At 43.7% G+C, this 25,610-nt stretch overlaps 1 protein-coding gene across 4 annotated transcripts; it reads left to right on the top strand.

Moving 5' to 3' along the window:
* Window positions 1-1,653: 1,653 nt before the first annotated feature.
* Window positions 1,654-25,490, top strand: ZKSCAN7 (zinc finger with KRAB and SCAN domains 7). Of its 4 annotated transcripts, none has more exons than XM_011952629.1 (6): window positions 1,654-2,426; window positions 3,834-4,374; window positions 11,959-12,127; window positions 14,392-14,483; window positions 14,786-14,912; window positions 24,979-25,490. In XM_011952629.1, exons 2-6 carry the CDS (start codon window positions 3,952-3,954, stop codon window positions 25,026-25,028), a joined length of 861 nt encoding a protein of 286 aa, XP_011808019.1. In that variant the 5' UTR covers window positions 1,654-2,426; window positions 3,834-3,951; the 3' UTR covers window positions 25,029-25,490. The 4 variants fall into 4 exon arrangements, with proteins under 4 accessions (XP_011808019.1, XP_011808020.1, XP_011808016.1 ...); XM_011952630.1 differs by having other exon boundaries at window positions 1,654-2,389; window positions 24,979-25,471; XM_011952626.1 differs by lacking the exon at window positions 24,979-25,490 and adding an exon at window positions 16,380-18,613.
* The last annotated feature ends 120 nt before the right edge of the window (window positions 25,491-25,610 follow it).

Genomic DNA, 25,610 nt, shown 5'->3' on the forward strand with positions numbered 1-25,610 from the left:
GATAGTGATGATGCAGAGCAGCACAGTAATTGCTACAGATATTCTCTTTTTTTAATTATTACATATATATAGGGCAAACGTGATAGGTCTTAACATTAATATGAATACAGGGGTTGAACTGAGAGGAAACAAGGATAGTAAACACAATACTAGAAAACACCTATAATACAATGTGTCAGGCACCATTCTAAGTGCTTTATGTATTTTATCTCATCCAATCCTCACAACAACTCTACAATTCAAGTATATTATTATCCCCATTTTCCAAATAAGGAAGCTACCCACAGACAGGCTAAGTAACTTGTCCATGGTCACTCAGCTCATGGGATGACACCCAGCGTTCTAGTTTGGGTCCCGGGGTGAACAATAATTTTTTTTACAGTGATGGGAACATGGGTTGGAGCTTCAGGGCTGTGGATAGACAGTAAGTTTCCTTTCAGGCATGTAGAACTTGAGTTACCTATTTGTTAGCTCTCATACCAAAGCTTGGATGATGGTTTTTAAGAGAGATCGAGTTGGAGTACAGAATTCCTAAAGGCCTTCTGTGGTTGTCTTTGGCCCAAAAGTAGGTGTCCTAAGGTGCTATACTGAGGCATCATCGAGTGTCTTGCCCACTGGCGCCCAACCCAGTCATGGTAGATCAGGCCAGGCCCACAGTGTTGGTCACAGAAGTGCCTCTGAAGTCTAAACACACTATGGGCCTGGTCCTTACAGCCAATGAAAGACAACTACTTGAGCATGAAACAGCTCTGAAGAATAAAAAAACCTCAGTCTTGGTTTCCAAATCCTTGTGTCTCCTATACTAGTAAGCCAGGACTGCAGGACAACACATGGTCAAGGAGACCTGAAAATCAGGTCTGAGAGCATTTAGCCTGGCTTTGAGAGATTTCCTCCTAAAGAATCCTAAGCTTCTGGGGCCTTGATTTGCCTTCCACCTCAAGAATCCTAAGCTTCTGAGGCCTTGATTTGCCAGTAGGCAATGTCTAGCATCAGTGTCAGGCAGAGGCTGGGGTTCCTGGTTTTAAATAGCCAAAACCTCCTTGTGAGATTTCCAAATGGAGAGGGGGACCTTGATGACGGGAAACCACCCATTAGGATCAATGGACAAAGATTGCTCCAAGACATTACTTTTAAGCTTGTGGAAACTCTGGAGCAGGACTTCTGGTGTCTTTGTTTCTATCTTGGCTCATGCAGATATATGAGGAATATATGTCAGGGCCAGGGTCAGGCCCAGGACACCTCTGAAATATTGCCATCCCTAGACAGTCCAGGAGACTGTTTACTTTGGGCCTTGTAAAGGACCTACCTCCTGCGCTATAATAAAGATACACAGTTAACCTTATCATACCCTTTGCCCTTCACCCATGGTCATTAGCACACAGGGTCTGCTCAATCACCTTTGTAACAAGGACCTGTTCATATCCTACTTCTGTAGTAAACCATTCTTCAAAGCGAAGTTCACCTAGGTACCACCTGCCACCCAGAGGCTAGACAACTGCCTCCTAGGTTACAAACTGTCCCCACACCTTCTCAATTTATCTGCTCCTTGGTCTCCCTAGGAACCTCTACATGGACACCAGAATACTGGTGCTGTCTTAGGAAATATTAACTACATTTATGGGCCAAAATATCACAATTTCTAGACATGCTTCTTCATTTTTAAGATGGGAGATGCTTGCTGCTCCCTTCACTGAGACTTCAGATTGGGCATCACACATGGTATAACTGACTGCTCAGGATATGCCAGGCCTTTTGCTGTGTAGTGTCTGTTACCTCGTTCGGTGCTCCCAGCCCTGTGATGTACGCATTATGCTCTGCATTTTTTCAAATGAGAAAACAGGCTTGGAGGTTGGGTATCTTTCCCAAGGACACCTGGAGGAGAGGGGGTAGAGCTGGGATGCGTCTGGATTCCCCGACTATGTCCTGAGAGCGGGATGTGAGTGACCTGAGCCCTCGCGAGACCCCGCCCCCGCCCGCGGCAGGTGGCCGGGCACAGCCGAGAAGAAAGCCCTGCCAGCTCTCCTGGGTGCGGGGACGCGCGCGCCCACCTTCGCGCAGACTTCCGGGATCCCGGAAGGGGCGGAAGTTGAGGCCTCTTTCGCTTCCGGCTCGGCCATTGCTTTTACTTTAACGGGCAGTAGAGGTGTCCGGCTTCGGTGCCGAGTGCCACTGCTAGTGGGCCGGGGCGCGGAGGGAGGCGCGGCCGGAGCTCGGGTGGCCGACGCTGGCCCGTACCGCGCTTCTTCCCGGAGCAGGCGACGCGGTCCCCGTGACTCTCAGAAGCCCCCCAATGTGGAGCCGCTTCTTTGTCCCATACCCCTGACCATTCGTGTGTGGTACGAAGCCGGGTATCTGCGGGTACAGCGATGAAAAGGGCAGACGTGGCCAGGTGAGCGGCGCTGCTGAAGCCTGGTGTAACACGAAAGGTAGATCGCTGTTTTCCCAGCTCTTGCAGTGAGAAACTGTATGAACCGTCAGATTTGGGTCAGACCCAGGCTCAGAATCGCAAACGTGGAGCGTGACTTGAAAATGCAAAAATCCAATTGAGATTTTAAAGTGCTGAGCATTCGGAACACTATGGGAAGTAGGAGAATGGCCTGAACTTTCTACACGTTTGGGATCTTAGAGCAGAGTTTACAGATTATTTTAAAGTCCTTCTTTGTCTTTTTAAAGAGATTGAGACAGGGATCTGGGACGCTTGGTGAATTGGAAGCACAGCACAGATGCCCTAGTTACCAATAAGGTGCTGATTTTCAAACGTTCAAAGTTTTCCTCCACTTCAGTATCAGTTAAATGTATCATATTCATTCGTTTCCCGATTATGTGTGCCATGTACACATGTGGACAAAGATGACTGGAAGTTAGCTCTGCCCTTTGAATCCTCCCAGAAAGCAGGGGAGACAGTCGTGTAAACCACAAATGATTACAGTGTGAGACGTGCTCTACTAGAGGTTTCAATGATAAAGGTAGTTTGGGATGGCTAAGACGATAACCACCCGTCTAAGCCTAGCGTGATCAGGAAGGCTTTCTAGGGGAGGTGCATTGAGTAAAAAAAGGTCTGGTATTTTCTGATTCCATTTGGTTCCTTTCCTTTGGTGGCCATCCAGCAGTTTGGAGGGTGAGAGTGGTGAGTTGTGCATAAACCAGTTAAACGGTTATAGTGAGAGGTACACAAAGGGAAGCTACCAGCACTCTTCCTGATGGGGCAATCAGAAAAACCAAGAAAAAATTGCCTTTGTTCATGATCTTGACAGATAAGTTTGTCAAAAGTTGAAGAAGAAAAATTCAAAGAAAGAGGATGTGTGGCTTCTAGCTGTGTCTCTAGAGCTCTAGCTCCAAAGTTTCTTTATTTTGCATTTCTATCAGAAGAGGTTTGATCACCTACTCCCTACATTGGTTTATTTGTAATTTAAACATGAGTACTACTATACAAATTGTAATGCACATTATAAAACATACATTAAATAGGAGTTAAATAACTTAGTATTTTCTCTTGCACCCTTTGGGGTATCCTGCATTTCCCACATTGGAGACCATTGCTGTCTTTCTTGCATGGGTACTTGGGGTGAGTGGTTGGGGGTGTGGCTGGTTGTGAAGGGGGTAAGGCTAGGTGGTGAAGGGCTGTGAATGAGAGGCGTAGACCTTTAGATTTTATCCTGTAGGTTATGGGAGCCACTGAAACTTTAAGAAGGGCATCATTTGGAGAGATGCTTAGTGAGAATGCCCAGTTGTGTTCTTTTTTCCTGGAACTTTGTTTTTTAACTCAGTGGAGGATTGTCATCAGCCTGGGGCTGAATATTCCAAGAACTCTGATTTCACTCTTGTTTCTGTAGGCAACACTACCATCACCCCTTTCTCCAACTCTGAAAAACAGCTCCTGAGACCTGAACTATAGACCATCATTTTAATCGGACCAATTGCAGCTGGAACAAGCTTCTCTTTGGGGTCACAATGACCACTTCAGGCAGGGGAAATTTAGGCCTCATCCCCAGGAGTACTGCTTTCCAGAAGCAGGAGGGGCGCCTGACTGTGAAGCAGGAGCCAGCGAACCAGACCTGGGGGCAGGGCAGCAGTCTCCAAAAGAACCATCCTCCTGTCTGTGAAATCTTCCGGCTACACTTCAGGCAATTATGTTACCACGAGATGTCTGGGCCGCAGGAAGCGTTGAGCCGCCTCCGGGAGCTCTGCCACTGGTGGCTCATGCCAGAGGTGCACACCAAGGAGCAGATCCTAGAGCTGCTGGTGCTCGAGCAGTTCCTGAGCATCCTCCCTGGGGAGCTCCGTACCTGGGTGCAGCTGCATCACCCTGAGAGTGGTGAGGAGGCTGTGGCTGTGGTGGAGGATTTCCAGAGACACCTCAGTGGACCAGAGGAGGTGAGCAGTTGGGTCTAGAATGGCGGCCTGATGCTTCTCTAATGCTTGGGTTCGCCTAGGCATGGACATTCTCCACTTCCCAGGCCCTAGGCCAGTTTGCCTTAAGGGTTCCTGAACTTGTCCTGTGGATAGAGGGAAAACAGTTTTGTGCTCCAAGCCATAAATACAAAGCACATCCCAGCTAAGCTGTGTGATTCACCTTGTGAGATACTGTGTTCTGAGCCTAGCCTCATCCTGGGGATGTGCATGGTACTCCTGGCCGGCAGGGGATCTTCATGCTGGTTAGAATAGGGTGATCAGGGGAAGGCGGGCTTTTGGGTATGCTGATAATACGGGCCTTCATTTGAGACATTCTCTTTGCTCACTTCCTTGGACTTCTCAGAGTCAATTTTCTATTTTCCTGCCTCTTTGATTCCTTGAAAGGTGACATTTTGGGGCCTTGTAATTATTTATTCCTTTTGCTAGCTCTCCAAACCTAACTGGGATCTTTTTGCATCTTTAAATCTAATTTAAGTTTTCTCTATTGCCCGGAGTTCTCGCAAATGTAATGGCAAGGTAATTTAAACTAGAGGGATAGTTGGGAAGAGTGAGCAGTAAGACACATTGGAAAATCTGGTTTCTAGGACCATAATGCCATCTAGCTCTGTGATCATGTGTTTCAGTCAGGATTCAGCCAGAGAAGTAGAATGAGTAGGAGAGAGGTGTGTGTGTGTGTGTGTGTGTGTTTATGTGTGTGTGCACGTGCATGTGCATGTGTAAAGAGATTTATTGCTGACTGGGCACGGTAGCTCATGCCTGTAATCCTGGCACTTTGGGAGGCCAAAGGGGGTGGATCACTTGAGGTCAGGAATTTGAGACCAGCCTGGCCAACATGGCAAAGCCCAGTCTCTAACTAACAGTACAAAAATTTGCTAGGTATGGTGGCATGTACCTGTAATCTCAGCTACTGGGGAGGCTGAGGCAAGAGAATCACTTGAACCCAGGAGGCAGAGGTTGCAGTAAGCCAAGATCACGCCACTACACGCCAGCCTGGGTGACAAAGCGAGACTTCATCTCAAAAAAAAAAAAAAAAAGGAGATTTATTGCTAGTAAGTGGCTTATGTAATTGTGAGGCTGGCCAGGCAAGTCTGAAACACATAGGCAGCCCAAAACAGTGGCACAAGCTGAAGCTGCAGTGCACAGGTGGAGTTTCTTCTTTCTTCTTTGTCTTTTCCTCTTTTGTCTCCTTTCTTCTTCCTCTTTTTTTTTTTTTTTTTTTTTTTTTGAGACAGGGTCTTGCTCTGTTGCCTAGGCCAGAATGCAGTGGCATGAACATGGTTCACTGCAAGCTCAGCCTCCCGGCTCAAGTGATCCTCCCACCTTAGCCTCCTGAATAGCTGGTACCACAGTCATATGCCATCACACCAGGCTAATTATTATTATTTTTTTGTAGACATGCGGTCTTGGTATGTTGCCCAGGCTTGTTCTTGAATTCCTGGCTTCAAATCTTCTTGCCTTGGCCTCCCAAAGCACTGGGATTACAGACATGAGCTACCACACCTGGCCTGGAATTTCTTCTTCATGGAACTTTTAGCTCTGCTTTTAAGGGCTTACAACTGATTGAATCAGGCTCATGCATTCATTCATTATCTAGTATAATCTCCCTTACTTAAAGTAAACTTATTATGTACTTTAATCACATTCTTAAAATAGTGTACAGCAACACCTGGATTGATGTTTGATTAGTACCAAGTTGACACATCAAAAGATCATCACACCATGGATAAGTTAGTTCTTCCTAATGAGTTTTAAATTGTTCCCCTATAATAGAAGCACGGTAGACTAGAGGTCCCTTCTATTTTATCCATTTGTACTTTATCAGGGGAAAACAGTACAGAAAATTTCCCAAGTTCCCAATATATCATTTTATTCAATGCTTTTTTTCCTGAGATAATCTCACCCTATTGCCCAGACTGGAGTATGGTGGCACAATCTTGGCTCATTGCAACCTCTGCCTCCTGGGCTCAAGTGATCCTCCCACCTCAGCTTCCTTAGTAGCTGGGATCATAGGTGTGAGCCACCACACCTGGCTAATTTTTGTATTTTTAGTAGAGATGGGGTTTCGCCATGTTGTCCAGGCTGGTCTTGAACTCCTGAACTCAAGAGAGCCACCTGCCTCATCCTCCCAAAGTGCTGGAATTACAGGTGTGAGCCACCACACCCAGCCTATTCAACGCTTTTTAAAAAATGATTACATATCACTAGGGAATCAGTTCTAGTTGATCAGGATCCTGGGGCTAGACATTTTTCCAGGATTATCAGCAGTACACATTTGTCATTATCAACCATCATTTTCTTTGTGTAAACAAGTAAGAACATATGAGTAAATCAACTGTCACAAGGGTCTAGAGAGCAGCTGAGCCAGCCATGGCAATGACAGGTGGCTGAAGACATATTGAGAGAACCATTTAGTGAGGGTGACAGAAGGAAAATTTCCCTATTTCTTGCTTGGTTTTGCTTAAGGAGTGAATGCTTCCTCCATTAAAATTTCCAGCTAGCCTCAGAAAAGGGTGACTGTTGAGTCACAACCCAAGAAAATGACTAACAGTTGACAGGTGAGGCAGCTGAATGCTCATGGCTCCAGCCTGGGAGTAGGGTCTTTGGAGTCCATTTCTTACTCTCCCACTACTGTCAGTGTTGTTTTCTGACATGAAGACATAAGGGCAGTACTGTCTTTCATCAGTAGGGGTTCAGAAAATGTTTATAGTATGGCTAAATGAATAAACAAAGCTTTTCCATGGAAGTTTGCCAAGAGGAGATAAAGGAGGATCCAGGTAAATTGGAGTCATTTTGCTTATCAGGAGCAAGCCACTTTATTGCTGCAGAAGGAGCATGTACATGTGTGCACACTGTGGCTGGGAAAGGGTTGTACAGTGATCCCTACTAGGCTGCAGAGTCATACAACTTGCAGAATTCTTTTGTTTCCTGTATCTTTTTCTTTTTTTTTTTTTTTTTTTTTTTTTGAGACAGAGTCTTACTCTGGCTCACTGCAAGCTCCGCCTCCTGTGTTCACACCATTCTCCTGCCTCAGCCTCCCGAGTAGCTGGGACTACAGGTGTCCACCACCACGCCCAGCTAATTTTATGTAGTTTTAGTAGTGACAGGGTTTCACCGTGTTAGCCAGAATGGTCTCGATCTCCTGACCTTGTGATCCTCCCGCTTCGGCCTCCCAAAGTATTGGGATTACAGGTGTGAGCCACTGTGCCTGGCCTGTTTCCTGTATCTTTTTTCATCTTCTGCCAGGGTTACAAAACAGGCAGTGCAGTAATCATTATTTCCATTTGACAAGTGAAGTGAGCACCTGTAGTAAGCATTCCCTTGCCCAAAAGATTTAGCTGAAGTGTGGTTGTTTCTGATTACCATCAAATGTGAGGATCAGGATTTTCCATCTCCCTAGTTTCTAAGCCAACAGCTTTTCTCTAGGGTCTTGCTGTGGAATGCTGTATTAGAATGAGTTTTTCATGTTTTCAAGGAAAGGAAACCTATGATTCTGTATTAGTCTGTTTTCATACTGCTGTAAAGAACTACCTGAAACTGAATAATTAAGAAGAAAAGAGGTTTAATTGGCCCACAGTTCCACAGGCTTAACAGGAAGCATGACTGGGAGGTCTCAGGAAACTTACAATCATGGCAGAAGGCAAAGAGGAAGCAAGGACCTTCTTCACACTGTGGCAGAAGAGAATACACGTACTTTTAAATGATCAGATCTCATGAGAACTCACAAGAACAGCAAGGGGAAATCCAACCCATGATCCAGTCATCTCCCACCAGACCCCTCCTCCAATTCGATGTGAGATTTGGGTGGGAACACAAATCTAAACCATTATTATTCTGCCCCGGCCCCTCCCAAATCTCATGTTCTTCTCACATTGAAAAATACAATCATCCCTTCTCAACAGTCCCCCAGACTTAACTCATTTCAGCATTAACTCAAAAGTTCACAGTCCAAAGTCTCATCTGAGACAAGGTAAGTCCCTTCCACCTATTAGCCTGTAAAATCAAAAACTAGTTAGTTACTTCCCAGATGCAATGGGGATATAGGCATTGGGTAAATGCTCCCATTCCAAATGGGAGAAATTGGCCAAAACAAAGAGGCTACATGTCCCATGCAAGTCCAAAACTGAGCAGGGTAGTCATTAAGTCTTAAAGCTCCAAAATAATCACTTTTGACTCCATGTCTCATATCCAGGGCATGCTGATGCAAGAGATCGGTTCCCAAGGCCTTGGGCATACTAGCCCTTGTGGCTCTGCATGGTATAACCCCCATGACTGCATTCACCAACTGACATTGAGTGCCTGCGCCTTTTCCAGGCAGATGGTGCAAGCTGTTTGTGGATTTACCATTCTGGGGTCTGGAGGATGGTGGCTGTCTTCTCACAGCTTCACTAGGGAATGCCTCAGTGGGACTGTGTGGGGGCTCTAATCTTACATTTCCCCTTCACACTGCTTTAGTGTAGGTTCTCCATGACAGTTCCACCCCTGCAGCAGACTTCTGGCTGGACATCCAGGTGTTTCCATACCTCCTCTGAAATCTAGGAGGAGGTTCCCAAACCTCAACTCTTGCCTTCTCCACACCCACAGGCCCAACAACATGTGAAAGCTGCCAAGGCTTGGAGCTTGCACCCTCTGAAGCCACAGCCTGAGCTGTACCTTGGCCTCTTTTAGCCACAGCTGGAGCTGGAGTGGCTGGGACACAGGGGACCATGTCCTGAGGCTGCACAGAGCATCTAGACTCCTAGACCCTGGGCCTGGCCCATGAAACCACTGTTTTCTCCTAGACCTCCAGGTCTGTGATGGGAGGGACTGCCGTGAATATCTCTAAAATGCCCTGGAGACACTTTCCCCATTGTCTTGGCCATTAAAATTTGATTCCTCTTTACTTACTCAAATTTCTGCAGCAGGCTTGAATTTCTCCTCAGAAAATGGGTGTTTCTTTTCTATCACATGGCCAGGCTGCAAATTTTCCAAATTTTTATGCTTTGCTTCCCTTTTAAATGTAAGTTTCAGTTTCAGATCTCTTTGTTCACAAATATGAGTGGACACTTTTAGAAACAGCCAGGTCACTTCTTGAATGCTTTGCTGCTTAGAAATTTCTTCTGCCAGATACCCTGAATCATCTCTCTCAAGTTCAAAGTTCCACAGATCTCTAGAGCAGGGGCAAAATGCTGCCAGTCTCTTTGCTAAAGCAGAGCAAGAATGACCTCTGTCCCAGTTCCCAATACGTTTCTCATCTCCATCTGAGACCACCTCAGCCTGGACTTCATTATCCATATCACTGTCAGCATTTTAGTCAAAACCATTCAACAAGTCTCTAGGAAGTTCCAAACTTTCCCACATCTTCCTGTCTTCTTTTCAGCCCTCCAGACTGTTCCAGCCTCTGCCTGTTACCCAGTTCCAAAGTTGCTTCCATATTTTCAGGTATCTTTATAGCAGTGCCCCACTTTCCTGGTACCAATTTTCTGCGTTAGTCCATTTTCACACTGGTGTAAAGAACTACCTGAGACTAGGTAATTTATAAAGAAAAGAGGTTTAATCAACTCACAGTTCTGCAGACTTAACAGAAAGCATGACTGAGAGGCCTCAGGAAACTTCAAATCATAGTGGAAGGTGAAGGGGAAGCAAGGACCCCCCTTCACATTGTGGCAGGAAAGAGAGAGCACACAGAGGAAAGTGCCACACACTTTTAAACAATCAGATCTCATGAGAACTCGCTATTACAAGAACAGCAAGGGGAAAATCTGTCCCCTGCCCCACCACCATGATCCAGTCACCTCCTACCAGGCCCCTCCTCCAATTCAACATGAGATTTGGGTGGGGACACAAATCCAAACCATATCAAAGTCCTAGATAATGAACAGGAACTTTACCAGGATTAAATTATTAGTGAATTACAAAGTTGAATTATCACAATGCAGTAAGTTCTATCTTATGCCAATACCCAAAGCTCCTGTATTGAAGAGCTGTGACTCCCATTTTAGAGAGTCTTTCAGTTTCAAAGAACGTTTCAGTGGGAGAGCTTGGGAACTACAGAATCCAGGGAGCCTGCTGGTCCTACCACTACACTGGTGAGGTGTATATTAAAGGAGAGAGTCCCTTAACATCTCAGCAGATGCAGCCTAATGGGGGAATCCTGTGTGGTTTATTGAAGAACTTATTTTTACCTTATGGTGTGCTGTGTACATACCAGAGCAAGTGAACTTTAAAGTGTGCCTTATTTAGATAATAGTTTAGGTTTTTCTGCCCTACATGCTGTTAAAAGGAGTAATCATGAGATTGTGAGGAGTCGGTTTGGTGACAATAAGCAAGGGTTAGAAATAAAATGTCTATGTTCTGAGGTATTCTCAAGGTTTCTACAGGTTAGTGTGTCTGATCTTATTTGGCTTTTTAAATATAAATTATTGGGGAGAGATAGTACATATTGAAAACTGAGTTTGCAGATAACCTTAAAGTCTTAGCAAAATATCAAGAGGAAGTCAGTCAGCAGATATTAATCAAGCACCACTGTAGGGCTATATGTTGTTTTGGAGCTAGTGATCAAGACAAAAGTTCTTACCCTCAAAAAACTTACACTCTGTTGGGGAAACATAGACAATAAAGACCTAAGTAAGATTCCTTAAAGATTGATACATGCAATCTAGAAATTATAATTGGTTAATTGAGTCTGACTATCCCTGCTTTGTCAGTGTGCTCAGGGAAAGCTTCTCTGAAGAGGAGACACTTTTGCTCAGAGAAATTGGAAAAACTCTCCAGGTTTGCCAGCCACTGTTCTGGGTATTGCTTCAGCTGTTAGCGTCAGTAGCATTATTTGTGCTCATGCACATACACACATTTATCTTTTTTTACATCCTTCATGCTTCCTTTTTTGTTTGTTTTTGTTTTGTTTTGTTTTTGTTTTTTTTGAGACAGAGTCTCACTCTGATCTGATCTGATCTTGGCTCACTGCAACCTCTGCCTCCCAGGTTCAAGTGATTCTCCTGCCTCAGCCTCCCAAGTAGCTGGGACTACAGCTGCATGCCACCATGCCCGGCTAATTTTTTTGTACTTTTAGTAGAGACAGGATTTCGCCATGTTGGCCAGGCTGGTCTCGAGCTCCTGACCTCAGGTGATCCACCCACCTCGGCCTCCCAAAGTGTTGGGATTACAGATGTGAGCCACTGCGCCAAGTCTATCCTTTGTACTTCTGATTGTTCCTTTCTGTCAGCTAAGACCCTAGAGAATGTACTGAATTGCTCTCCTGGCTCTCTCTTTAAATGGTTCTTCACAAGAAAATATGTGTCTGAAGACCTGACACAGAGTGGAAATGGTTATAGAATCTGGTCCTCAGGCTCCTACCAAGAGGGTCAACAGAGGGATGGCAAGTAGAATTGCAAACTTTAGATTCTGCTGTCAGCCTTTTTCCCCCAGTAGGCTGTAGTGGTGGGGCTGGAAGGACACTCTGGCTCTTCTTTTCCCTGGCTTTCTTTCTGGAGGGAGCTGCTTAGAGGTTTTGGGTTCAGTACCTTCAAGGATGCTCTTTTGAACCCAATTGTATTTCCCTGTCTCTAGGTTTCAGCCCCAGCACAGAAACAGAAAATGCATTTGGAGGACACAGCAGCTCTGGGTGCAACAAAGGAATCCCCTCCTACATCACCCCTCAGTGGGGGCTCAGCCCCTGAAGCCCACCAGGAGCCTCCTTATGACCCAGGGACACACCACCTCCTCAATGGGGACTTCGGTACTTATCTCCCCAGTTTTGGCCCTAAGTCATGCCTCCCTTCTCTCCTGTGGAGTCTCTTTTCCTTTATCTGCCCATCCCCTACTCCATGGAATCCCTCATTGCCCTGCCGTATGTCCTCCTTCCCTAGTGACCCTGTTTGTTCCTTTTGCTTATTCTCTAATCATTCATGTAGTTAGTAAGTTTTCATCAAGGACGTGTCATAGGAAAGGCACTGTCAGAGACCAGAGAGATGTAGTACATCTATTGTCACTGATTTCAAAGAGCTTGTTATCTAGGTGGTAGGACGAGTTAGTCATGTGTAAGAAGAGGCAGCCGCATAAGATGCATGTGAATGATATCTGTCCTCAAGCGTTTGATCCTGTCACAAATGAGCATGTGGGCATTGGAAAAAGTGATCACTGGGTAAAAAGCAAGATCATTGTGGGCTGGAACTGGTAAGGGATGCTTCATGAAGGAGGTAGCAGTGTATTGGGCAGTAAAAATGTGGAAGAATTTTGAAGGGGAGAAAAAAGTAGTGGGCATGCCATTAGAAGATACAACAAGGACCCTAAGCTGGGGATTCCTTGAGCCCTGATTGAGCTGGAGTTAGGGAAGACTGTATTTGGGAACCTGGGCCTTGTTTGTACAGGACCTTGAGATTGAGGCAGGAATATTTTGGGAGTTAGAGAATAATGTGTTAGAAATAGTATTTCAGGAGGATTACTCTGGCACAGGTGAGCATTATGGATTGAAGGGGAAGGAACCTTAGTTAAAGGCTGGTGCAGTAGAATAGATGTGAGGCAATTAATGCCTGAAGTGCAAAGAGAGGAATGGGCAAGGATAAATATGAAAAATGTTATCATGGAAACATCTATGGAACTTGAGTTTGAAAGGAGAGGCAGGGGAATTAGAATGTTTTGGCCGATGATGGAATAATTGAGGGAAATAGAGAAATCTGAAAGAAAGGTGATAAGAACATTTTATTTATTTATTTAATGTTATTTATTTATTTTTTTAAGAGAGATAGGGTCTCGCTCTGTCACCCAGGCTGGAGTGCAATGGCACAATCGTAATAGCTTACTGTAGCCTTGAACTCCTGGGCTCAAGAAATCCTCCCACCATGGCCTCTTAGAACTGCAGGCATGCCACCATGGACCAGCTCTTTTTTTTTAAACTTTGTATAGAAATGGGATCTCCTGCTGGGAGCAGTGGCACACACACCTGTATTCCCAGCACTTTGGGAGGCTAAGGCAGGTGGATCACTTGAGGTCAGGAATTTGAGACCAGCCTGGCCAACATGATGAATCCCTTCCTACTAAAAATACAAAAATTAGCCAGGTGTGGTGGCAGGTACTTGTAATCCCCGCTACTCCAGAGGCTGAGGCATAAGAATTGCTTGAACTTGGGAGGCAGAGGTTTCAGTGAGCCAGGATCATGCCACTGTACTCCAGCAGAGTGAGACTCTGTCGAGAGAGAGCGAGAGAGAGAGAGAGAGAGAAAGGAAGGAAGGAAGGAAGGAAGGAAGGAAGGAAGGGAGGAAAGAAGGAAGGAAGGAAGGAAATTGAAAGAAAGAGACAGAAAGAAAGAGGAAAGGAAAGGAAAAGAAAAGAGGAGGGGAAGGGAAGGGAAGAGTGAAGGAAGAAAAAGAGGTCTCCTTATGTTGCCCATGCTGGTCTTGAACTCCTAGCCTCAAGCCAGCCTCCCACCTTAGCCTAGAACATCCATCCATTCTAGACACTGAACTTAAGATGTTGCAGGACCCCCAAGTGAAATGTACCATAGGCAACAGGAAGCATGTGGTAGGGGTCTAGGAGAGAAGTAAGAACTGTGAGAGCAGTATTAAAGCAATGAGAGTTGGTCAGATTGCTGATGGAAAGAACAAGGAAGCACTGGGGCCTGAGTTTTAAGGGGTCTATAATGAGAGGGCGGGAGCAGGAAGAGGAACCAGGGCATGAGGAACCACAACTGTGAGGGGAAAATTAGGGCTGGCTGGTGCTAGGGAAGCCATGGGAGAGAAAGTGTGGCCAGAATAGCTTCCTTGAAAAAGGTTGAAGAGAGTGAGGGCTTGGAGGAACACCCAGTTCTCAGCTTGATCCAGGACCTTGTACTGTGCCCTTCAGGGAAAATTCACAGCACTCTTGGGATAATGCCTTATGGAAGAGGTTAAGAGTCAGTGTGTGTGGAGGTGCCTGGGTTCTCTTGAATCCACTTATTGGGAATATAGATCTTATGGGAGCCAGAAGCAGAGTTTGTCCCACTCATAGCTTTCTTTCCTCCCTCAGCTCAATGTGCTTCTCCAGTTCCTACCCTTACTCAAGTGGGGAACTCAGGAGACCAAGCAGGGGCAACTATACTTCGGATGGTCAGGCCCCAGGTGAGCTTGGTTCTTTGTGTTTTTACCACGTCCCCATTAGTCTGGTCCAGGAATGGCTAGAGGTCTCACCCCCAGGACTCTGCCCCATCTAAGACTGTTCCTGTGGCTCTCCTGACTCATTGCTTCCCCTGGAGGTAGTGGACTCTATCTTGCGCTGGACTTGTCCTTTTGAGGTGTCATCTCAGCTCCTCTCTCCCACACTTTTGCCCACGAAGAGCCCATACCCTGTGCCCTCTTTACCCCTGATGACTCTGCCCCTCAGGCTATGAATGTTACTGAGTGATCAGAGCTTGTCATTCCAGGATACTGTAGCGTATGAGGACCTGTGTGTGGACTATACTCAGAAGAAATGGAAAGGTCCCGCACTCAGTCAGAGAGCCCTGCAGTGGAACATGATGCTGGAAAATGACCACAGCATGGCCTCCTTGGGTAATAGATTCTGTTTCCTAGTCACTTAGAGTCTGCATGCTGCACATTCTCTTTTCTATATTCCTTGTCTCTTTAAGCTTTTTACTATGAAAATTTTCAAACATAGATAAACTAGAGTGAATAATATAGGGACCCTGTCTGCATTCATCACTGAGATTCAACAATGATCAGCATTCTCTTCACCTCATTATGAATTGATATAGTGCGGTTTAGGTAGGGCTTCTTAGTTGTAAGGAATAGAGAGCCATTCAAGTTATTGTTAAATAAGGAGCTGTGAGTCATAGGCTTAAAGGAATGAGAACCTGGAAGAAACTGATCAGCTAGACCAGACTGTGGGAAGCAGGGCCTTGACCCTGGGAGCCTGAACAGCAAAAGCAAATGCATGTTGATGCCCATGTTCCGGTGTGAATGTAATGCAGCTGCTCGCAATGTACCTGTTTTTTCTCTGCTTGTCCTCCTCCTGCTGCCCATTTTCTTCGCTGTGAATCTTTTGTCCTTTTCATAACTCTTTTCTAATTGTACTTTCTGTTCTTTTATACTTGTTGCTTGCTGTATTTCTCAATGGCTTGGCTTCTCTCCATGCACCACTTCAGCTTCCACTGCTACTCACAGTGCCTTAATTTTGCCCTACCTCCAGTTCCAAATTTCCTCAGAGATGGACTTCCATTGCTATAGCCATTACCCATCATCTCATTTGGGCAGAGCTTTGGCCCAGGCCACAGCAGAGGCTGAAGCCTAACCTACAGATAAGCTGCCATTGAGTCTAGTACCTGGTGCCTGTCCAATCACCTGTGGCCCATCATGGGATGCTCAGGGTCACTTGGCACAAAGCATGGTTGCCTAAGCATCCCTCTCTGCAAACACTGGGGCAGAGCAGTTTCCTGAAAGGGCTTCTTGGAAAGGCAGATCCTGTGTTTGATGAGTTTATCATATAAGATCTGTTCTTTTTGTACAGTTTTCTTATCATACCTCCATAATAGAAATTTCCAGTCAATTCACTCTCATATTTTTTCCTGTCTCTTTCTTACGTTTGGCTTGAGGTATTTGCCAGCCTCCTCTCTCCCAACATGTTTTCTGATAACAATGGAACCATGCAATGTTATGGTTGGAAGGGATCTTAGAGTTCATCACTTTACTAAGGCGACATAGCACGAAAGTAACTTCTGTAAGATCACAGAGTGCTTTGCAATCCAGTTTTTTGCTTTCCAATGGCCCTTCTGACTTGGTTGTGCTGGCTTAGTATCTTTTTTCCACCCATCTTCACTGACCATCTTCCCCTTCCTTGTTTTTCTATCCCTAGGGAAAAAATGAGCTGTTAATATTTCCCATTTTGCTCTTGTTCTCAATGTGTCATCTCATTTCTTAACCATAATGTGACTTTTTTTCAGGTACGTTAGCTCTTAATGATTCTGTTTCTTAAACAGGATAAGAAATGGGTAAAAGTTGTTGTCTTCTTTCTTTTGGCAGCAGGTGAGAGCATGATGAAGGGTTCAGAGTTGACTCCAAAGCAGGAAATTTTTAAAGGATCAGAGTCATCTAACAGGACATCAGGGGGACTCTTTGGGGTGGTTCCTGGGGGAGCAGAGACTGCTGATGTTTGTGAAGATACTTCCAAAGAGTTAGAAGGACAAACCTCAGATGAAGAAGGGAGCAAGCTAGAAAATGATTTATTGGAAATAACAGATGAAGATAAGAAAAAATCCACAAAAGACAGATACGACAAATATAAGGAAGTTGGGGAACATCCACATCTGCCCTCCAGTCCTGCTGAACATGAAGGAGTTTTAAAGGGACAGAAATCCTATCGATGTGATGAATGCGGCAGAACTTTCAATCGGAGTTCTCACCTTATTGGCCATCAGAGGATCCACACTGGAGAGAAACCCTATGAATGTAATGAGTGTGGGAAGACCTTCAGGCAAACCTCCCAGCTCATCGTTCATCTCAGAACCCACACAGGGGAAAAACCCTATGAATGCAGTGAGTGTGGAAAGGCGTATAGGCACAGCTCCCATCTCATTCAACATCAGAGACTCCATAATGGGGAGAAACCCTATAAATGTAATGAATGTGCAAAAGCCTTTACTCAGAGTTCCCGACTCATTGACCACCAGAGAACCCATACTGGGGAGAAACCTTATGAATGCAATGAGTGTGGAGAGGCATTCATTCGAAGTAAAAGTCTTGTTCGACATCAGGTTCTGCACACTGGTAAGAAACCTTACAAATGTAATGAGTGTGGGAGAGCTTTCTGTTCCAATAGAAATCTCATTGACCATCAGAGAACCCACACTGGAGAGAAGCCTTATGAGTGTAGTGAATGTGGCAAAGCCTTCAGTCGGAATAAATGTCTTATTCGACATCAGAGCCTCCACACTGGGGAAAAGCCATACAAATGTAGTGAATGTGGGAAAGCCTTCAATCAGAACTCGCAACTCGTTGAGCATGAGCGAATTCATACTGGAGAAAAACCTTTTGAATGTAGCGAGTGTGGTAAGGCATTCGGTCTGAGTAAATGTCTTATTCGGCACCAGAGACTTCACACAGGTGAGAAGCCCTATAAATGCAATGAGTGTGGAAAATCCTTCAATCAAAACTCACATCTTATTATACACCAGAGAATTCACACTGGTGAGAAACCTTATGAATGTCATGAGTGTGGGAAGGTCTTCAGTTATAGCTCCAGCCTTATGGTACATCAGAGAACCCATACTGGGGAAAAACCCTATAAATGCAATGATTGTGGGAAAGCTTTTAGTGACAGCTCACAGCTTATTGTGCACCAGAGAGTCCACACTGGAGAGAAACCTTATGAATGTAGTGAATGTGGGAAAGCCTTTAGTCAGCGTTCCACTTTTAATCACCACCAGCGAACTCACACTGGAGAGAAGCCCTCAGGTCTGGCTTGGTCAGTTTCTTAAGGTGTGATTCTCTGAGACAGAAAGCAAGGACCTTTGAGTTAAGCTTTCTTTATAAGAAGGATGCTCTTAGTGGTTTCCCAGAGCCAATAGTCACAGTGGACCATTTCCTACTTGCTTTTCCTTGGATCACTAACGTGGGAGAGTAGGAGTAACTTATTCCAGTTCTTACCCATTATTAGGACGGTAAGGACTACACATGTCATTTAATTGTAGATTTCCTTTTTTTTCTTTACTTTTAAATTTTAACTTTTAAAATCTATTTCGTTTCTTAGTTATGCATCTCATAATCAGACTCCCCACTTTTCAAAGACAGAGATAATATCTTCTCTATTCTATTCTACTTCCTACATTTCACCATTTATACAAAGTCATTCAACAAGGTTGATTCGTGCCTTTCTGCCTCTTGGCTATGGCCCTCCCCATCTACTCTTTAAACTTAAATCTATAGCCTTTCATCAATTTCATTCCATATCTAGAAAACATTTTCTTCTGTTTGCTAATCTTTGTCCCTCACAATTTTTGAAATCCATCTCATCTCTGAAATAGTTCCTTCTTCAAGTACTTTATTATTTTTCTTCAACTTCTCTTGATTTGACCTCAGTGCTTTGAATTCACTGGTGCTACAATATGTGTTGTTAAATTGCCTTGTAAATTTTGCATGTTTGTATACTTTTATACCAACTTATTGTAGGCTCTTTGAGGTCAGGTAGGTATTTCTTTTCCATATAGATAGTATTTTGTACATACCAGTTGTTAAATAAATAATTTGTAAAATCTCAACTGTCACATTGAATTATCCTTAAAGTATGCACGATCTTTCTCCCCTCCCCAGCTGGACCAGCTGATTCTAAAGATGGAAGTCCATCTCATCATAGAATATCACATACAGAGATCTTACTGATATCTTTTGCATATACTCCTCGAAGTCTTACTACTGTTACTTCATCCTCAAAATGCAAATGGGTTTGTGTGTGTGTGTGTGTGTATGTGAAAGAGAGAGAGAGTGTGTGTGTGAATGTGTGTGTATCTAGGTATTGGGTTGGGCAATCATATCCCACTGATACGGACTTTCCCTCTGTGCTGATTCTAGTTCTGAATTTGCTAACTGTACCCTGCTTCCTAAATCAACAGATTAAGAACTTTGTCAAAATTTACTGCACAGAAGACTTGACTTTCATAGCAGTGGTACAGATGATTGAAAATCCAGCTAGCTAGCCACATTCCCTGATGCTTGGAATTCACTATGACTAGACTTGTGGCAAGATAATAGATTCACAGTAATCTGTTTTCCTTATCAACTAGTCCTATCTACCTACAACTGCCATCTTAATTTAAAGAAGAGAGCTATACCTTTAATTATCATAATTGTCTTCTGGACCATCTTTCATTCCCCAAAGACGTAAGAAAAGAAATCTCAGAAGATTTTCTCTCCTTCTGCCATCACATGTCAGTTCATGAGCTTGAACAACTTTTCCCTTCCACCCTTGCAATATGGCCCAGATCTGGGGGACCTTTGCCTCTGGTGTCCACCCCCTTCTCTTTCCATCCCCTAAACTTAACAGGTTTACAGGATCCACAGTGTGACAGAGTAGAGGAGGAGGCTACAGGAACCATGTGAGTTATATAATCTGGAGGGGAGATTTTTTTGAGGTGTGGTGTATGTTTTAACAAAGAAGAAAGAGTGGAGTTGAGGCATAAGAAAATAAGATTAGATGTGATTCCAGGGCGACATCTCAGGCAAGTTTAGAAAGAATAGGAGTCCTGAAAACATTGAACCCAGGACAGAACTGGAAATTTGCCACTTATGAATATATATTTTAGATTTGTTTTCAATGATATGTTTAGTATGTGTTTCCGTTTTCCTTTAGAAGATATGCGGATAGGACTTTTTCATTGTTTTAGTTTGGAAGCTCCCAGATCCCAGGGACAAGCCCAACCCTATATGAGCACATAGGTCCAGCCCTCCACCCTGAGCTGGACATTTCTGGTTAAGTCTTCAATAGAACGATCCTGCTTATTGGATGTTGCAGTTTTACCTTCTGGTTCTTTTCTGCTCATCGCCTACCACACTAACACTTTAGAGGTTGGGAACCTGCACTATTCATAACTAAGGTGAGAATAGTAGGGAAAAAAAAGAGTAGATGTAGGAATACTATACCAATGTGGTGTAGTTGTCATTAAACATTGCCTTGACATCCTTAAAAGTCTCAGGCTTTTGGATGGAGGAAAACTGGCTGCATTTGAAAGCCATACCTCAAATTACATTGGTTATTGCTAGTATAAACTTTAATTTTAAAAATTTTAACCTGGATTATTGTGTTGCTGAATTATTTTTAGTTTTAATTGTTTTTTGGTTTCATTTTCTAGGTATATAATAAATTAATGGCTCCTTTAGCTTTAAATTTTCTTTTTTTCTTGGAGACAGGGTCTCACTTTCTTGCCCAGGCTGGAATACAGTGCTGTGATCATGGCTCACTGCAGCCTCAACTTTCCAGGCTCAGGTGATTCTCCCACTTCAGCCTCCCAAGTAGCCGGGACTACAGGCGCATGCCACCATGCCCAGCTAATCTGTTGGTATTTTTTGTAGAGATGGGTTTTCACCATGTTGCCCAGGCTGGTCTCGAACTCCTGGGCTCAAGTGATCCGCCTGTCTTGGCCTACCAAAGTGCTGGGACTACAGGTATGAGCTGGCCTTATTTTCAATCTTATGCCACTTACATTGTGCATTAGCAAGAACTTCCAGAAATGTTGAGTACTAGATAACAGATCTTCTATATCTTGTTCTTAAATCTCAGGAGGGATGTTTTTAGTATTTCACATTTTCATTTGCGGTCATTGTTGGATATTGATAAATATTCTGTTACATTTAGGAAGTTTCCTTCTAATCTTATTTCTAGAGGAAGCAGGGTAATATAGTGGTTAGCGACACAGGTTTGGGCTGGGCACGGTGGCATGTGCCTGTAATCCCAGCACTTTGGGAAGCTGAGGCGAGCAGATCACTTGAGGTCAGGAGTTCGAGACCAGCCTGGCCAACATGGCAAAACCCCGTCTGTATTAAAAATACAAAAATTAGCTGGGTGTCGTGGCAGGCACCTGTAATCCCAGCTACTTGGGAGGCTGAGGCAGGAGAATTGCTTGAACCTGGGAGGCGGAGACTGCAGTGAGCCAAGATCGCACCATTGTACTCTAGCCTGGGTGACAAGAGCAAGACTTCATCTCAAAAGAAAAAAATAAAACCACATGTTTGTGCCCAGCAACCTAGGTTCAAATTCTGGGTCCAGTCAGGTGTGGTGGTTCACACCTGTAATCCCAGTGCTTTGGGAGGTGAAGGCAGGAGGATCACTTGAGGTCAGGAGTTTGAGACCAGCCTGGCCAACACGTCAAGACCCTGTCCCTAAATAAATGAAAAAATATTAGTTGGGTGTATTGGTGCATGTCTTTAGTCCTAGCTACTCAGGAGGCTGAGGCAGGAGTATTGCCCGAGCCTGGGAGGTCATGGCTCCAGTGAGCTATCATTGCACCACTGCAATCCAGCCTAGGCAATAGAGTGAGACCCTGTCTTAAAAAAAAATCTGCATGTCCACCACTTTGTTAGGTGTGTAACTGTGGGAAAATCACCTAGCTTCCTTGTGTCTCAGCTCTTCCATCTATAAAGTGGAGCTACTTCATAGGGTTGCAAGGATTAAATTAGTATGTGTAAGGTACTTAAAACAGTGCTTGACACCTAGTATACACTGTAATAAATATTATATTAAAGTTTTATTAGGAATAGTTGCTAAGTTCTATCAAGTTATAAAAATCTAAAAGTTCCCAAATAATTGAAATTTTCTTGTATTCCTGGGATAAATCTATTTTATTTATTTATTTATTTATTTATTTCAAGACAGAGTTTTGCTCTTGTTGCCCAGGCTGGAGTGCAATGGCACGATCTCGGCTCACTGCAACCTCCGCCTCCAAGGTTCAAGCGATTCTCCTGCCTCGGCCTCCTGAGTAGCTGGGATTACAGGCATGTGCCATCATGCCAGACTAGTTTTGTATTTTTAGTAGAGACAGGGTTTCTCTATGTTGGTCAAGCTGGTCTCGAATTCCCGACCTCAGGTGATCCAACCACCTTGGCCTCCCAAAGTGCTGGGATTACCAGAGTGAGCCACTGCGCCTGGCTTTTTTTTTTTTTTAAGTTCAGAAGTAGATTCAATGTGCCAATGTTTTGCTGGCTGTGCAAAATGAATTTGAAAGTTTTTTTTCTTTTATTACTCTGGAAGAGTGTGTGTAATATAGCAGTTATTCCTTGAAGGCTAGCTAGAAATGACACATCATATATACATACATTTTTTATGCGTGTTTGGATGTGTCAGGGTAGAGGGACTTATTTTAGCATCCTTGCAGATTTTTTCCATGGTTTTGTTCTTCAAGTTTTCTACTTCTGTGTAAATTTTTCTAATACGTATCTGGAAATCATATTTACTATTCTGTCAAATATTGGCATAAAGTTACACCTAGTATTCTGTAAGATTATTTTCCTCTATTCTATATATGTAATTAGACCTCCTTTTCCATATATAGTCGTTCCTCCGTATCCACAGGGAATTGGTTCCAGGATGCCCCTACCTTGGATATCGAAGCCCTCAGATGCTCTCTTACAGTCAACCCTCCATATCCTCAGAATATGTGGATGCAGAACCCACAAATACAGGGGGCCAACTGTATAATGTTTTACATTTTGGTTTCCTTTCAGTTTTTTTTTTTTTTTTTTTTTTACTTTCAGGATTACCGAAGACAGTGCATTTTGTTTCTCTTTTTGAATTTCATTTTTCTTGAATATTTTTTTCATACGTTCTTTTACTACCTTAAGTTGCTGAGGCTTTGCATTGCTTTACATGCATTTGCTTTTTCCTCATTAGTGAATGATGAATGCAGTCCTAATATTTGTCTGCAAATACGGAAAGTGGATTTCCTTTTACATTCCAAGTAGGTGCTGTTAAAACTGTCTCTTTAGATCTGAAGCTAGAAGGCTAGTTGTAAATTTACGTAACTATGCACTTCAGCAGTAGAGAAGCAGCTTCACATTTTGCTAAACTGGTTGAAAATTTTTCACTCAGGGCCAACATTTATATCTAGCTTTCTTTTTGGCTCAGCCTCCAGGCTAGTTATCCAGTGGAGCCTCCTTCCAAGTTCTCTGTCTCATTGGAAATAGCTTGGTTGTGAAAGAACTGAATGTGGAAAACCCTTCAGTCACAAGTCATTACTCCACATTGGAAACAAAATCTTCTTTTTTTTTAAGTGACAGGGTCTCACTCTCACCCAGACTGGAGTGCAGTGGTGTGATCGTGGCTTATTGCAACCTCAACTTTCTAGGTTCAAGGGATTGTTGCACCTCAGCCTCCTGAGTAGTTAGGACTACAGGCGCATGTCACCACACCTGGCTAATTTTTAAAATTTTTTATAGAGACAGGAGTCTTACTATGTTACTATGAACTCCTGGCCTCAAGCAACCCTCCTGCTTTGGTCTCCCAAAGTGCTGGGATTACAGGTGTGAGCCACCATGCCCAGCCCAGATAACCTATTCTTAAGATATGTGAAAAACCATTCAGTTGTAGCAAACATCATACACAAGAGACTTTGACATCAGATAAATCATATGGGTTAGAGAAATTTTTGGTTTTTAGAGGTGAAGAAATCATTCATCATGAGCTTCCATATTTTGCACATATTTCTGAAAAATATTCCTAAAGTGGAAAAGTTTTGTTATACAACACATAGTTTCTGGTACATGAGGGAACCCACGAAAAAGGGTATCAGTAAACAGTATTACAGAACTTCCAATTTAATATATGTATACATTTTTAGTCAAACAGAATTCAAACCCAGGAGACAGTTTAGGTGGTCAGACATGGTAAAGGTGCTAGGAGTGGTATACTTACTCACTTATCTCTTAAACATGCAATGAAAATATTCTACAGCCAAACCCTTGTCATAAACTTCAGCCCTGGTCATTCAGCTTCTGAATCCAGTAGGAAAGGTCAAGAGATGGTGGATGTTAACAAGTGATTGAGTACTGTCCCATGTTGGGAGACAGTTCTGTCAAGGTGTTGACCTTTTTCTGGAGTACTACAAAGCAAGCATTCCTGAAAACCTCTAGGGGTTAGGGACAGATTGTGAATTTGTCCATTGTGAATATGCACATGGTGGCACTATAAAAAAATTGAAAGTAAATCCCCTATCCCTAACATCAGGTCATGTTCTGCCCTGATGGGGACCAGTAGAATTTGCCACAGTTGGGTACAGGAAGGTGTTATGATTACAGCTGGCTCAAGAAACACCTAGTGGTGCTAGTACTTGATCCAGGATAGGACATTTTAGATTTATTATTCACCAAACCATAACAGTCCTCCACTAATATATGCACAGGGTCACTTTACCCAGGTGGATGCCAAGTAGGGTGAGATGCAGACTCCCTTTTAAGGCATGTGAGTGCTTTACATGAAAACACAATAGGAGAGCAATGTATGATGGCCCGCCTTTCTGGCCTATGGGTATTTCTGAAATTATACCTGGTTAAGAATTGTCAACCAACTAAAATCACAATGTTTTTTCCCCTTAGATGGCGCAGTCCACAAACTTAAAAAGACCTGACCAGCTAGATGTTTATTTCATTTACTCAAATGAGTTAGAATTTCCTTGGCAGATAGATGTCATAATAAATATTGAAATTGCTGAGTATTTAGGCAATTATGACACACAAAAAACACCCTGATTTCTGAGCAGTGACATTATACTTGACTGAATAAATAGATTTTTGTAGGAAAAAGTATGCTTGTGGATAAGGGCAATAGAAGCTGGATACAGGCAGGCTGGAATCTATTTGTAACATATATTCTAGTGACCCTTATGTTCTCTAAAATTTGAGAATGACTGGACTAGAATTTTGGGAGTAATCATTCCTCCCTGGGACCAGATGTGGGGTTAGCAGCTTGAATCAGAATGAATGGTCCCACCCACCCAAAGAGTAGGTGAAAGGGAAGAATAAGTAAGTTGAAGATCACAGCTCCCCTAATGTACATGAATATTCTTGTGTGTGTGCGCACGCGTGTGTGTGTGTGTGTGTGTGTGTGTGTGTATGACTGAGTTTTGCTCTTGTCGCCCAGGCTGGAGTACAATGGTGCGATCTTGGCTTACTTCAATCTCCAGCTCCTGAGTTCAAGTGATTCTCCTGCCTCAGGCTCCCGAGTAGCTGGGATTATAGGCGTCTGCCACCAGGCCCAGCTAATTTTTGTATTTTTTAGTAGAGACAAGGTTTCACCATGTTGGCCAGGCTGGTCTTGAACTCCTGACTTCAAGTGATCCACCCGCCTTGGCCTCCCAAAATGTTGGGATTACAGGCGTGAGTCACCACACCCAGCCTATTCTTTTTAAGTTTCTTGATGTAGTGGCAATAGTCTTGTGCTCTTCAGCACAGTGTCCTGAGTTCTACATCCCACATCAACTGAGGGTGTGAACTTGTGGAGGACTTATGTCCGAATCTCTTTTTCAATCTCTATGCAATGTGGCGGAGTTGTGCCACCTACATGAGCCAATGGAGAAGAAAGCTCCTGGTATACTTTAAGTATTCAACAATATTAAATATTAAATATTTGTCAATTGATGAAGTACCTCAAAAGCTTGATTCTCAGACTCCTTCTTAGATAAATCATTCCCTAGATTGTCTCATCCTGTCCTGACAACTTCCAAATTTACATCTTTAGCTGTGATCTCTTCACGGAACTCCAGACTCCTATTC

This window comes from Colobus angolensis, unplaced genomic scaffold (genome assembly GCF_000951035.1).
Source record: "Colobus angolensis palliatus isolate OR3802 unplaced genomic scaffold, Cang.pa_1.0 Scaffold344, whole genome shotgun sequence".
NCBI classification, from domain to species: domain Eukaryota; kingdom Metazoa; phylum Chordata; class Mammalia; order Primates; family Cercopithecidae; genus Colobus; species Colobus angolensis.

Coding starts and splice junctions, on each gene's coding strand:
- ZKSCAN7 (XM_011952626.1), top strand. CDS start 3,952: ATGACCACTTCAGGCAGGGGAAATTTAGGCCTCATCCCCAGGAGTACT. Junction 12,128..14,391: donor CCTCCTCAATGGGGACTTCG/GTACTTATCTCC, acceptor TTCCTCCCTCAG/CTCAATGTGCTTCTCCAGTT. Junction 14,484..14,785: donor TTCGGATGGTCAGGCCCCAG/GTGAGCTTGGTT, acceptor TTGTCATTCCAG/GATACTGTAGCGTATGAGGA.